This window comes from Centrocercus urophasianus, unplaced genomic scaffold (assembly GCF_019232065.1).
Source record: "Centrocercus urophasianus isolate 14NV4802_14NV808 unplaced genomic scaffold, USGS_Curo_1.0 seq_11, whole genome shotgun sequence".
Taxonomy (NCBI): domain Eukaryota; kingdom Metazoa; phylum Chordata; class Aves; order Galliformes; family Phasianidae; genus Centrocercus; species Centrocercus urophasianus.
This window is the reverse complement of record NW_024884253.1, coordinates 70,670,507-70,685,311: the sequence shown is the minus strand read 5'-3', so window position 1 is coordinate 70,685,311 and position 14,805 is coordinate 70,670,507. Positions and strand designations below refer to the sequence as shown.

The window sequence follows — 14,805 nt, the reverse complement described above, 5'->3', positions numbered from 1 at the left end:
TGCCCGAGTTGCGGGCGGGGCTCGGCCCCGGCCCCGCCTCTGCCCGTTTCCCTGCCCCGTCGGTTCGGGACGAGGCGGCTCCGGGAGCGGGGCTGGAGCGCGTTGTTGGAGCTGCTGCTTCCTCCTCCTCCTCCAGGCGCGAAGGGGTGGGCGGACAAAGGCTGCGGGCTGCCGCCGGGCTCGGACGCGATGGAGCGGCGCAGCGGCTGAGGCGGCGGAGGGCGGCTCGGTGGCGCCGAGCCGGGCCAGGCACATGGTGCGCGACGGGGTCCCGGCGCTGCGCTCGGCGGGCGGCCCGGGGGGCACCATGGACAACTTCTTGGCAGAGGTGAGCGTGGGACGGGCGGTGCGCCTCCCGCACGGAGCGGGGCGGCTCGGTGGGACGGGATGTCCTGCGGGGTGCCCTCGGCTGGGGCGCTCCGCTCCCGGGGCTCGGCGCTGAGAGGCCCCGCGACCCCGCTTTGTGAGCCCCGGGGCCGAGGGGCAGCGCAGAGGAGCGCGCGGCGCTACGTGGGAACGCGGGGAGCCGGCGGGCACGGCTGCAAGCTGCGGGCAGCTGTGGCCCCAGGGGTGGGGGAGTTTGAGCAGCAAGTTTTAGTGGGCTCTGACCGAAAATGAAATGCTTTTGGAGAATATAATCCGGTGGCGGGCTGCCTGAGCCACGCCGGAACGGAGGCGGTGGAGGAGCGGTGGGAGCGCCCGGGCGGCCCAGCGCCGCCTCCCGGTCCGGCACCGGGAGATCGTCGTGCCTCGACTCGGTGCCCAACGAGAGGTGGGCAGAGCGCTGCTTCTACTCGACGCTGGGCGTGGGAGCCCTGAGGTGGCGGAGCTGCAGGAGAGGGCTGGTGTCAAGCTGCCTGTGCTTGAGGGCCGTTTGTTGGGTGCGTTGTATTAAGTAGATGTAAAATCTTCCGATACAAAGCACAAAGGAGCGGCAGTTTGGTCTTGGAAGTAGCTGGAACTTTGCAGTTACCTCGTGCAACTTTAATGGCTTTAAATTAAAAGAGGGGAGACTTAGGTTAGATTTTAGGCAGAAATTCTTTACTCAGAGGACAGTGAGGTGCTGGCACAGCTGCCCATAAAAGCTGTGGGGCCCCATCCCTGGGGATGCTCACAACCAGGTTGGACAGTTGTGCCCTGTGACCCAGTGGGTTGCAGCCCTGCCCACGGCACAGGGTTGGGGCTGGCTGGGTTAGAGGTCCCTTACAACTGAAGCTATTCTGTGATTCTGTAATTCTGTGATCTTCACAATTTCGTTATGCCAGGCGAGGAAACAGAATCAAAGGCACACTGCTGCTTGCTCTTAGCAAACACTGCAAGCAGAAGCTTGGCTCTTCGCTGCCTGAGCTGGCTGTTTTATGTGGTAGTGCTTAACTAACTGCAGCAGCCTGCCTTGTAAGTGTAAGGCATTGGGTACAAGTGTGGCTGCGTCCACATGCGCGCAGTGCTTGTGGATCACTGGCACAGCCTGCAGCTGAGCTGGGACTGTCGGTGGATGGTGTGCAGTGTTTTAATGACATCCCTCAACGAAGCAATCCTGCTGTCAACATTTTAAATGCATGCTAGGCATCTGCTCACCGGGATAGCGATTAAGCTGCAGAACTCTCCTTTGCCTTCGTGGAGCAGCTGCCTAGTGCTCTCTGCACTTCTATAGTCCCACAAGAAAAATAAAACTAAAGAGAAGCGATCTGTTTACCAGAACGGCAATTAGTCACATAAAAGCGACCCGTACACCTTGCTGCTTGTTAGCTCTTCATTTGTCTGACAACAAAAGTTCTGTCAGGTGCAATAAGAGGGAAGAAATGCAGGATTAACTTTCAAGAAGCTGGAGTTCAGCAATAATGGCTTTTTAACCCGTGGAGGATGCAGCCCTCACCTTTCAAAGCTTGCAAGCCATGAGCAGTGTGCCGGCATTAGCTGAGCCCTGCAGAATTAATCTGGGGAGTCATTCGCTCTGACACAAGGTATGGTAGCATGCCCTACATAAAGATGAAGAAGGGAGCTAATGGCTTTGCCTCCCCTGTGAGCCAAAATTACTTGCCCGCAGCAAAAAGCAAGTAAATTTTGCTGGGCTGTGTTGGTATTTCAGCATATATTTATGTTAATCTGTGGCTGCCGCATGCAAACTTTGATCTTTCTTAAGAACTTTTGCTCCCTTTCAAGGTGTTGATATTACTTTAAAAGATCAGTAAATATAGCACCTTGACTTTAATCTGCATCCAGAGCCCCACCCAGGAGTATAAACGTTTTCCTTCCCTCGCATATGGAAATTGCACATGGAGAATATAACGCACAGTGGCAGAAATGCACTGGGCCTGACCCAGCTACCACAGAACAACTGGTGTTGGAGAGGCTGGGCTGAGCTGCTGGCTGCTGGTCGAGTTTGTGCGAGGCTGACATCCTGCAGCTGCTCTTTATGAAAATATTTACTGACTTATCTGAGAGAATTATTATCCTAATTAAAATAAGTTCTGGTGCTCGCAAGGAAGAGGAAACTGGATGAGAGGAGCAGGTATTGGGGCTGGTCTGCTCTTGCTTGACAGTGACATATGTCTGCTGATACAATTGCTTGTTTGGTGAGAAGCTGCCAAGTGAAAAGGTCTTAAAGAGAATTAACCCGACACTTAGCAGGGAGTGTTGCTTGGTGTTACCAGGGAGCTCCGCTCAGTGCACTGGAGATAGGAGTTGAGTGTGGCTGTTGCATGCAAACAACTAGCAGGTGTTCCAGGGAAAAACCTGCACGTATCTTTTTTTTTTTTTTCCTCTGTATTTTTCCATAGTTAAGTGCTGGTTGTACCTACTTATTGTGTGTTATGATGCTCACTGGAATAAAGTTGGAAGATTGCATAAGACCTTGCTTGAGCATATGTATGTGTGAGTTGTAGAGAAAGCATTCCTGTTGGTACTTGCTGCAGTAAATAAGTGGTAAGGCAGCTCCCAGCTCATGCTGCTCAGCTGACACCATCCACGGCACAGCAACCTTTGCTTATGAATCTTGCTATCCCATTTCTACCCATTACTAGTTCCTATCTCTGGCTTTTAGTCTTACTGGGTGACAAGTGGTGCTCTATCTCCAGGTGAACCTTGATGTACATCTCCACACCAGTTCTCTAACTCAGCCGGCCAAACAAGCAAAAATGTAAAAGTTAAAAATTGCTCTCAGTAAAGATTATGGCTCAGTAAGTCAGCCTGGGAATGTACCTTCCAAAATGCTTTTATTGCTGGAAGATATAAAATGACTTCATAAAATTGCATTTTAAATTCAGAAGAGAAGTTTTTTGAGAGATTACTTAAAAATATCTTGGGCTGCTGACTGATCTGTGCAAGCTTTTGGTGTTTGAAAGGAGATACATGTTGGAATCTGAACTTTTTCAGTGTATTTAGAGTCTTATTTTCGTGTTTGAAGTGTTAAAAATGAGATCCCTAGTGAATGACAATACTGAAAATGTGGATGTGTGCAGTAGAGCCATTTGGATGCATTGCTCAAAACAGCCTGAGCAAACAGATCTTGTATGTTTGATAAACAACCAGGTTGCTGTCTTAAAGTAAAGTTGGGCTTCTGTCTTCATTGGAAAGTGTATCCCTGCTAATAGGGGATGTGTGGCATGAAGGAAGGAGGAAATGCATCACAAGATGAGAAGCAACACAAGGAAATTTCATACAGAAAAGATGGAAGTTCAAACTGCCTTTTCAGCAGCTGAAGTTCCCACGCCGGGAAAGTGGATGGAGAAGTTGAGCAGGCCCTCTTCTCATGGGGGAGCTGCTTTGCTCTGCGTGTACAGCATGTCCCACTGAGCTGTGGTCACTGGCCTGGTTATGGGGATTGACTCCTTAGGGCTGCCAGCACCAGTGTGCAGACTGCAGGAATTGGTTCGTGTCATTGCTGCTGAGCTTAGAAGACAGGTTTTTTTCCTGTTATTTATCAAAGCTGGAAGAGTAGGGGGGGAGAAAAGTTCTGTCTCCTGCCTTCTTTCTGGATCCTAGAAGTACAAGGTTTTAAAAGCATCATCATCATAGAGATCCTGCTGATGTTTCTCTCATGTTGTGCACAGGTTTGTTTTTATTTCTAATGATACTGCTGGATCCTTGAGTTCATAAAATCTTAAAATCACAGAACGGTTTTGGTTGGAAAGGACCTCAAGCCCAGCCAGCCTCGTCTGTGCCGTGGGCAGGGCTGCCACTCATCCGGTCAGGCTGCCCATGGCCCCATCCAGCCTGGCCTTGAGCATCTCCATGGATGGGGTACCACAGCTTCTATGGGCATCCTAACATCTAACCTAAATCTCTCCTCTTTCAGTTTAAAACTGTTTCTCCTTGTCCTATCATTGTCCTATTACAATTAGATTATGTAAAAAGTTGTTCCCCTTTCTGTTTAAAAGCTCCCTTCAAGTACTGGAAGATCACTGTGAGCCCTCCCTGGAGCCTTCTCCAGGCTGAACAACCCAGCTCCTTCAGTCTCTCTGTGGGATAGATGCTTCGGCACTCTCCCCATCTTTGTGGCTTCCTTTGGACTCAAGCCTTTTCAGAGTGGCTTCCTTAAGGTGTGCTTTCCACAGCTGAAAGTGTCTGATAAATACCCTCTTTTGGTGGGGAGGGGTGTTCCCAGCGTATGTCCTGAAGGAGCAAGCGTTAGACCTCCCCCAGTGGGAAGGATATGGGATAGAAATACCTTCTGAGGCTTTGAGCTTAACTTCAGGGGGCTGTCAGGTAGTACTTGCCAGGGCTGAGAGCTCTCACTCTAGATAAGCACCCTGAAGGGAACTTTTCCTGGGTCTGATGGGAAGAGCCACCATCCTTCATGCGATGACATAAAGCTTAGGTTTCTGAAGTGCCATAGCCTCGCCAAAGAGTTGTGCTTTTTTTTGGCTGTTATGTTGGCCACTTTTCAGAAGTTTCTGAGGCGTAAGTACTTCTTTTATTTATTTGTTGTTTCTTAAAGTTTAAAGCTGATAATTGTTTAGCCAGCAATTATTTTTATGTTGATTGGAGAACATTCTGTTTTGAGCAGAATTCATCATTTCAAGAGGGCTCAGGGCTACTTTGGGTTAGAAAAAAAAAAAACAAAACAAAACAATTTTTTGGTGGGTTTGTTCCTGTAAGTCAGGAAATCATGTTCGGTGTATTGATAGCCTGTCATTTCCACTGCTTGCTACATAATTTCACATGTGCCTTTCATAAGATGTATTTGTACAACTGAAGTATAATCATAACTGGGCTGGAGCCTAGCAGCCCCGCTGGCACCATGAACATTGTAAAATGACACAAGAATTCTCTTAAAGCTATAAAGCATAGCTGTTGGAATTAGCAATATAGAGGCTTTATGTTGTGCAGAAATAGCTCAGTTTTTGGTTGTTTTTTTTTTTTTTCCTTTTATATTCAGTCTGACCTCAGCTACAGGAGGGCTCTGAAAACCCCACCACTACGAAAATTATGCTTGCTTCTGCATATAGTTTTTTACCTTCTGGTGATACCTAATGAAAATGGTTGCATTTGTTTATTTATCTTTTCCAGAATTATTCTTGATATATTCTATATTCGTGATAGTATGTCATGTGTGAACAGTTTTGCTCAGATTTTCCTTCTTAAATATATTTTCACTTAGGATTTCTGTTGTTGTTTTTAAGCAGGGAAAACACTACAGCTGCAGTTGCTTTGCACCTGGATGCAATTTTCAGGTTTTCATTTTGCTGTGTAGAAGCAGGCAGGCAGTGTACTTCTTCAAAAGCTGCCCTTGGTCATAAGGGACCAACTCCATCAGTGTCTACCTCTGGGCCAGTCAGCCTGCTCCCAGTAAGGGCTGCTGGAGGTTTTCTGGGGCCCTCCAGTCTCCAGGCAGCCGCAGGAGACCAAATATGGCCAAGGCTCTGGTGAAGATCTGGCATGTGTACTCCTGGCTGTGTGTGTATGAAATCCAGGCAAGGTTTGCTTCTCCGAGTGAAATCCTTATGATCACTGGTGTGTGCCATGGGATTGTCTTACCAGTAAATACCAAGATTATTTTATCATCTGGAAGACCAACATGCTCTTCTTTTGATGCCCAGAGGAAGAGCTTCCTTCAGTGCATGGTTGAAGAGCTATAGCTTGATGTCTGGGTTTGCTCTGTGTTGTGCTGATGGAGTTCGTGCAGATTCTTTGTGGTTTAAATGCTCCCTTGAATAACCTGAGAAATCCTGCTTTCTCCCAGTACTTTCTTTGTCCCAGTGTACTGCAAAGGATAGAAGGAAAAAATTGTGGCCTTTCATCAATAATTATACTGTAATCTGGTTTAGTTGTACCACTGGGATGATTTTAGCCGAATCTTGGCTTTCAGCTTGGTGTGAGTCTCTCATGATTCTATTTTTGAGCTTTTACTCATGGAAAATTAGTAGGTCCTCAATGCTGCGTGCCTATATGTAGATATGCATTTCTGTGTGTATTGATGTGGTGTCACTTTATCGGGCTAGCCTCTGGTAAGTGAACAGCATGCCTTTATTTTTTATTTTTTATTTTTTATTTTTTATTTTTTATTTTTTATTTTTCTTTTAATATCAGAAATGAATATGGGGTATCAACTGAAAGTACCATCCAGCAACATAAATGTTTTTAGGTATCTCTTGGGTCAGTGCAGGTCCAGTGCGGATGCTGGGTTAGGAAGATAATGGTACTATCTCCTACAGTGCACTCTGGCAGGAACAGCAGTTCCATGCTTTGCATGCACAGTGCAGTAAATACAAGCTGTCTGATTCCATGTATCCTTCTGCAGAGAGCTGGGAAATGTGTCCTCTGGGCAGTTTGATCTCACAAACCCCTTCAGCCACAAGACTGGTATTTCCCCTGGTGAATCATATCTCCCAGCTGAGGTCTGAGTTAGATGTAGCTTTGGGTGGAGCTCTGGTGAAGTGCAAGCAGTGAAAAGTCACTGGGAATTAAGACTTACGCTGAGGGGGGGAAAAAAGAGAATTACCACCCTTAAGTCACTAATTGTGGCTACAAGCTTGGGGATGTGACCTCAGAACCGGCTAGACTGATTATAACTTCAGGCTTGTGTGAGAGGGTCATGACTTATACATTCCTTCTTCTCTTGATCTTCCTGCTGTTTGTTATTGCATAGAATCTTAATTTACTAGTGAGCCTTGAAAAAGGATGGCTAGGTGTTGGGGAAACAGTTCTGGACAAGTTTTCTTTTGGGGTATTTTGGGTTTTGCTTTATTTCTTTCATTTATTTTTGCATTACTTATGATTTCCTAAGATAGCCTGTGAGGGTCTGAAACTTGAGCATTATCCACTGGCAATATTAATTGTAATGCAGCAATGCAACTCTGTTTTGGACAGCCAACCTGCTAAGAAAAGTTAATTGGATTATCCTTTTGGCTAGAAGACTACTAAGTAGCTCAAACACTCTGTACTTTTAAAGATGTGTCCTTTTAAAAATTTGAATGCAGAACAAAAACTGGTATTCGCTGTTTTCCAGGTCAGTCTTACAAAGTAAACTGTATCCATGCTGAAGAAGAAATGACTGCTTTGTCATTAGAACACTGTATGTTGGAAAAGTATCTACAGAAAAAGATGAAATGGTGGAGTGAAGAGATTGGAGAAGCAGTAGGGTGTTGAGACAGAATGTCCTGTCCAGTCCTAGATTGATTTCTGCAAAGTCCATAATCAGGATGGTACTTCAGGTATAGCTTATGCTGCTTTTTGGTGCCTTATGCTGGATAGAATCATAGAATTGCTCAGGTTGGGAAAAAAACCTTAAAGATCAGGTAGATGTTGCATGTCCTGCAGCTGCTCTATAGGGTGTTACTCCAGGGACTAACCACCTGATGTGGCATACTCTCTGATCAGGTGTTATTTTCCTTTGTGACCAAGTGACAAGTTTTTCAGTCTAACCCATGGAATCCTTTCCATCTGACAGAAAAGTTAGATTTTTTTTTTATTTTTTTTTTATTTTTTTTTGCATTGTAATCTCAAATACGAATGGTGCTGGATGAACTTGCTAATACATGTTTTTCCTTGTTGAACAGCTTACTGGTAACAGACTAATTTTGGTTTGGATTTGAAACCTGGCAGAAATCAGTATGTGGTTTTACTGACCGATATTGTTAACATCTCCATTTTGAGTAAACTCTTCTATGGAGTGGCTTAACACAGTTTCTGTATGAGATCTTGTTATTACTCTTAGCCAATGGTGCTGTGCTTAGTTATTGTGTGCGAAGAAGAAGCAACCATGTTCAACAATTGGAAAAAAAACAAAACAGAGAACACTCCAGCCCTTTTAAGACTTTGAGGGAAACTTGGCAGTTTACTCTTCTGGATGGAAGGAAGTATTTAAAATTGAAAGGTGATGGTCATTTTTATAATTTTGTGAACTTGCAGTGAAAATTTGGATTATGAGCAATACATCTTAGGTTGGATTTCTCATGCATCTCAGGGGCCTTTCCTCCAGTGGCTAAATTGAAATATCTTGGAGTAGAGCTCAAATCTGGGCATCCATATGTCTATTAATCTTTCTGGGATTAGTGACATTGACAAGTGCCCAGTGACAATTAGTGACAAGGAAGCGCCCAGGAGGACGAACTTTGTCGATATCCTGTGCCATTCTGTATCCTGCTGGACTTCAGAATTGAATAAGCTTCCTGTAGCTGTATGTCAATGCATTTTTCTGCAAATAAAGTACATATGTACGTATGCTGCATATACTTCCTCTGCTTTACTGGGGAATTTTGCCAGGCTTGTAGTGTCAGGCTGTATTTTTGAAAGTATGTAATCCTGATCTTTTGGAGAGCCTTGCTAGAGATTTTTTAGTAAATACTGAGCAAAGGTGAATATTGAAGAGTTCTCTTAAATTCAATTGTTCTGTGAAATTATTTGGGTTTTGGTTCTGTTATATCCCAAACGGAAGGAAGAAGAAGAGGGGAAAGCTTAGCAGCAGGCCTCAGGAGCTGAGCTGTGTCTTCACAGGTGATCCTGATAATGGCACGCAAAGGGTAAATTATTGTGTTGGATGGCTCAGGAAATAAAAGGCTACATGCACTTTGATGTGTTAGTGTTGATTCTTCCTATATGTTCCTGGAAACTGTTAATAATCCTTTATTATAGGTGATAGGACAGCGTGTTAATATAAGGCTCTCTGTTTTGTTTTGGAGAATGTCCTTGCAGGGGATGCCGCGTGCCTCAGCAGAAACGCTTGGTTGTTGGCTTTCCCTTGGGGGCATAGAGCATTCCCACTCTAAACAAGTTTACCCAAGGGCTTTTTCTTATGGCTCGTTTGCCTTTATGCTGGGATTGAGTTGAAGCTGTCATTAACTTCAGCTGGAATTACAAAGCTGAGTGTTTTTGAAAGTTGTAATTGATGTGAGTACCTGAAGTCCCTAGGTCTTCTTCCTTCAGAGCCTTGCACACCTTCAGAAGGCTGTAAAGAACTCCATCAGTTCTGCAGCACTTGGAGAAAACATTCTTTTAGCTGTTGATGCAGTGCTGGATTCTGAAAATGGTACTGTTGTCAATATTGCATTTTTTGTGTTGTGCAATATATAGGTAAATGCTCTTTCTTCCTGAACTCAATATCAGAAATTCAGAATTTATCTGGAAGGATTCTCATGCCTTCCCTTTGCCTTCAGAGAAATTGGCCCTGGTCTTGGCACTAGGAGATATGAGAAGTTTATTCCTTGTTTTCAAAACATATTAATGTTTACAGTGTTAAAAGAAACAGGTGATTTGGTCCTATTTTAGTTGCTGCTGTTTAGCGCGTCATCAGAATGTTTACCCAGGTGAAGCTAAATGCATTTGTTGAGAGGTAGGGGATTGTTTTCCTTACAGACTTGTTTATCCTGAGGAAAAGCCAAACTCCTTTGTTCTGCAAAGCTGTGCAGTTAGCAGTAGCAGAGGACTACATAAAGAGATCACTTCAGTTTGACCACTTCAGTGGCTCAGAAAAGAACTGTGTATCTTGGTTAGGCTATATTTTTATTTGCTTCAGGAAGAAGCCAAGTTGGCAGGGCTGTGGGGTTCACACCAGGACAAGAAATAGACAGGGATTCTGTAGGTCAGACTTCTTGTCTTGTTGGTCTTTTTTGGATCTCTTCCCCTTATTAAATGTAGATGTGGCTGCGGGAATTCAGTTTATCTCCTTATTACAGCTTTCTGGTGATAAGTACAATGAATAGGTTTGTTTACTCTGTTTAATGATTGAGTCTCGTATATTCCTCAGAAGAAAGTCAGCGTGGCTTTTACAGTGGGGCTTTGAAGGATGGCATTTCCTGTTTCTTTTCAAAGAGTATACCAGAACGAATATCTGATAAAGTGAGCTCTTTGTTGTTTAAGCACTGAGAGTCGCCTTCTGCCATGTGATATTTAGTAATCTATTTTCAGGAATAAACAAATTATTCAGTGCAGCAAATCTATGCTATGAAATATAATGTGTGCAGCAGCCCTCTTTCAACCCTTGCAGTTAGATTTCCAATAGTTTTCACGCCAAATCTGAAAAGTTGGAGCAGATGGCAGATGGGATTTTGACGTAGAGCTGCATAGCATTTGCAGCAAAAGGGCAATTCTCTTGCAGTTTTGAGAGCCTCTCTTCCTAATTTCGGTGTTAATGTGTACCATTTTGCCTGGGTGATTCAGTACCTTAAATGACTCCAACCTGGGTGCAGTAGTGAACTCCCTGAGTCTTTTATCCAAAGCCTGTGAATAAGCATAATTGCAGTGTAATTAAATGCTTGTGTTAAACTTCTACTTTGTAGTCACAGCCTTGTCAGAAGGAAGCCTTCCTACGAGGCAGTTAAGGTGATGCTGTCCATAGCTGGTGGAAGACAGAAAGTGATGCCCAGATCTATGTATTTTTCCCAAGCCTGGGGCACCCAGCACAAGAAAGAGGTGGAACTCTTGGAACAGGTCCAGAAGAGGGCCACTGAGATGATCAGAGAGCTGGAGCACCTCTCCTATGAAGAAGGATTGAGAGAGCTGGGCTAGTTTAGCACAGAAGAAGAGAAGGCTCTGGGGAGACCTCATTGTGGCCTTCCAGTAACACCCATGAAGTGAGCGTGTAAACAGAAGGGGGTACAGCTGTTTGCGAGGGTGGATAGTGATAGGACAAAGGGGAATGGTTTTAAACTGAGACAGGGAGGTTTAGGTTACATATCAGGAGGAAGTTTTTCACACAGAGGGTGGTGACACACTGGAACAGGATGCCCAAGGAGGCTGTGGATGCCCCATCCCTGCAGGCATTCAAGGCCAGGCTGGATGTGGCTCTGGGCAGCCTGGTCTGGTGGTTGGCGACCCTGCACATAGCAGGGGGTTGAAACTAAATGGTCATTGTGGTTCTTTTCAATCCAGGACATTCTATGATTCTATTATTCCTTTTGGGCTTGGTCCTTTGTCAACAGCCTGTTTCTTAGAGCTCTTCATGTGGTGTTCAATGAAGAATGTTAGTCAGGGGATCCTTTTTGTTCAGATAGTAACTGGAGACTTACTGTGTTCCAGCTGCTTCTGGAACTGACAAATGCAAGCTGTAATAATGAATTCCGAATTCTTGAGCTTATGTGCTACCTGTTGAAATTCTTATCTATCAAGCTTATCTATCAAGCTTGCAAATGCTTGATTTTGAAAAGTGTGCAGTCCCTTTATGTAGTCTGAGTGGCCTTAGTGGGTCAAAGTCACTGCAGAGCTGGTTCCAATGGTATAAATTTTTTTTGAGAAGTTGTGCTTCTTAGGATTGTCCTTTAGAGTCTTTTTCTTCTATTTGTGGTGTTGAATGATGGCATGCTTTTGGATAGCTTTACGGAGGCTTATTGGAGAAATGTGAGGTTATCCTCAAGAAAGTGCTGCAATGAGACCTATGTCCTAAGTGCTCTAAAAATTGCAACTTTAGCATATTAGTACTGCTCTATCAGTGATAACAGTACTGGAGCAAGAAATTACTCCTTTTAGTTTTATTGGCACTGAAAGTTTTACTGTTTTCATGCAATTGTATTTTCCCTTAACTTTGTTCTAGATGCTGTAACAGAGTTACTTGTAAGCAGTGAGTTTAATCCTTGCTTACTCTCTTCAGAAGAACAGTTGTTGGTGGTGTTTTTTTTTGTTTTGTTTGATTTTCAATCAAATTTTTGCAGTTAGAAGAGGGAGAAATTTTGAGAGTTCTTTGCAGCATGGTGAGTGTTTTGCCAGAGGCCTTTGATCACTGGGAACCTTCTTGTTTGCATCTTCACCTATGGAAAGGTCTCATGATATCTGAAAGCTAGGATGGTCCTTTTGTGTGCTTTAAAAAAGTCTACATTAATAAGGTCAAAGCTGTGGCTTTATAAATGGTCTCTTCTTTTATGGATGTGTGTATTTATTTGGCTTGTTGATTTTATTGAAATCCAGCTGCAATGCTTTGTGCTGTTGGTTCTTTTCTTGTACCAGTGTAGAGGAGAGGTATGCAGAAAAATAGAACCTTTTACTCATTGCCCGAAAAGATCTAAAATATGATGTTTATGCTCTTGTTCCTTGCTAATGCTGATGTTAGTCAACTAACATGTTTGTATTTTGCATGTACTTGCTTTCATCTATTATGTTTATGTTAATGATTTGACACATGCGGAAATGACCGCATAACTTGGAGAAACTATGTAACAATGACTTATGTCAGGATTGTTTAAAAACAAAAAAGCAGTTGCTTTGCTTAAGTGCTCCTTTTTTCTGACTTTTTGTAGTTGGAATTGGCTGAAACAATTAGGAAGCCTTACTTTTATTTGTTTTGTTTATTTTTCGAAGCCCTGCAAGTTTGCTGACATCTCGAAAAGCGTACTGAGCAAAAATAACAGAAGAACCTTAGTGGCTGACAGCTTAGTTTCCCTACTGAAAAGGTGACTCATTGGGAAGGAAAAAATAAGTTCAGAAGTGGTAACCATTAGTATCTATAAATAAGTAAAAACAAGTTACTTGTTAGGCTTTCAAATGGATAAGAGAGAGGCTGTTCTATTTTTTCATCTGCAGCATGTAGTGAAAACTGAGGTACGCTATGTCACGCCATTTTTCTAGATAGCTTTAAAAATAGCTTCTCTTTTTTTCTGCACAAAGAAAACTGGTCCTCTTCAAGAATACCTGCTTAAGTGGCTATTTTGCTCCACTATGAAATAGATGAAGGAATTTTATGTATCAGTTCGTTTCTAGTGGCTTGCGTTCCCAGCAGAAATACCACCAGCTTTGCAACCTCTTGTCTTGAGGCTGGTTTTCTTCCTGCCTGCCTTCAGCTCTCTGGGGATGTGTGCCGAAGCACTGGGGTGGAGGATCGCCATGTGTTAGGCAGTGATCCCCTTGATGGCTGTTCCTGGACCCCAGCAGTTTGGAAATTGCTTTCAAGGAGATGCAGGTTTTGTCCTTGGGATTTTGTGTTGAACTCCTCATGAGGATGTCTCAGGGCACCTTACACAGTACAGATCTCTTGATTTCTTCCCCTGCCCTACATACAGTGCTGCTCCCACAAGTCGTGTTCTCAGTTTAAAGTCTTCATTCAACGGATCAGCTGCCTTGTGCCCTAAGTTGTGTTTCAGCATAATTAAGTGAGGAACTTCCGGGCTTGCATGAAGAGCTAAATAATAATTAACCAGTCTTTGATTTCTCTGGTGCAGAGTTAGGGCTTTCATCTTCAGACTTAGGCTTCTTGTCTGTTGACTGACTAAGCATTGATGCTTTTTCAGTCGTATCTTCTTCCTCCTTTAGCATTGAGTAGGTCTGTGGGTTTGTCACACTTCTCATTACATACATGTTACCTGTTGTTTTGGAATATAATAGTAAAAGTGCTTGTGAAGATGCAGTGGCACTTAGGGATATCCTGAGTCAAATGAAGTTCAGCTTGGCATGTCTTGCTTGCTCCAGCTCCACCTTACAGAAGAGCTCTCATGCAACTTCCTGCAGCATGGGCTGCTACAAAGGTCTCTTCTGAATTGCAGTCATGTGAACTGCTCCCTGCCCTGAGCCTCACATCTCTTATCAGCAGCCGTTGGCAGTGCCCAAACAAGCTGCTGCTATAGTGCTGCTGGCTGTGCAGGAGGAGGAAGTAGTTGGAGAACTGCAGGCGTGTATGTTGGTAGGTTTAAAGGGGCAGCAGATTTCTAGGGTTTCAGTGCTCCAAAGCTAAGTTATGAGATCATGGCTACAGCTAATGAGCCCAAAATAAGCAGTAACAGAAAATGCTGGGGTTTTGTTTTATAAAATGTGATGTCTGGACTTGTATAGTATCGGAATGTGTATGTAGTATTTTCCCTGAAGATTTAGCTTCAATTGTTGCTCTGTTTAAGTGAAGTAAGGAGATCTCGATTCAGCATAGCTGATAATCTCTGGGTGAATTTGTGACTTTTCTCTAATTCAGAGATGGAATTATGTGTCTCAATGTACTTAATATTCAGCATGGTCTCAAATCCCTTTTGTTGTGGTTTCTAGCTGGATACAAGTTACTTGGCTTCTTACATAGTCCAGGCTTGCTTTGGGTGACTCAGGGAACCCTCAAAACTTTACCAAACAGTAGCTGATTAAAATGACTAAGGTTCAGTAGGTAATTACTGCTGATCTTGGGACAAATTACGTTTGAGTAGTAATGCCCACAATTCAAGAACTCATAACTTTTATAGAGCTACTCTTACACTTGCAGCTAAATGCATACCAAAGTACTCTTCTGCATTACTGCCGTAATTCGTAAGCTGATAATGGAATGTGTAGCCCCACATAGTGCCTGCTGCTTTGACTCTTTTAATCAGGAGAACTGATGTGGTTCTGCTGCCATGTTCATACCATCAAGAATTAGGACAGGAAGTCTCCATCACAATTGGCTCTCTGTTTTCCCTGTACAGA

The 14,805-nt window shown here is 43.8% G+C and overlaps 1 protein-coding gene across 2 annotated transcripts in view; it reads left to right on the top strand.

Moving 5' to 3' along the window:
* The first annotated feature begins 254 nt into the window (after positions 1 to 254).
* The window catches only part of MYO10 (myosin X), a 151,241-nt gene continuing 136,690 nt past the window's right edge, over positions 255 to 14,805 (top strand). Inside the window, exon 1 of one of the 2 annotated variants that reach the window (XM_042834190.1) lies at positions 255 to 328. In XM_042834190.1, coding sequence (XP_042690124.1) covers positions 308 to 328 — 21 coding nt within the window. In that variant the 5' untranslated portion in view covers positions 255 to 307. Of the gene's footprint in view, positions 329 to 13,941; positions 14,045 to 14,805 lie in introns of those variants that run through there. The other variant, XM_042834199.1, reaches the window with a different exon arrangement.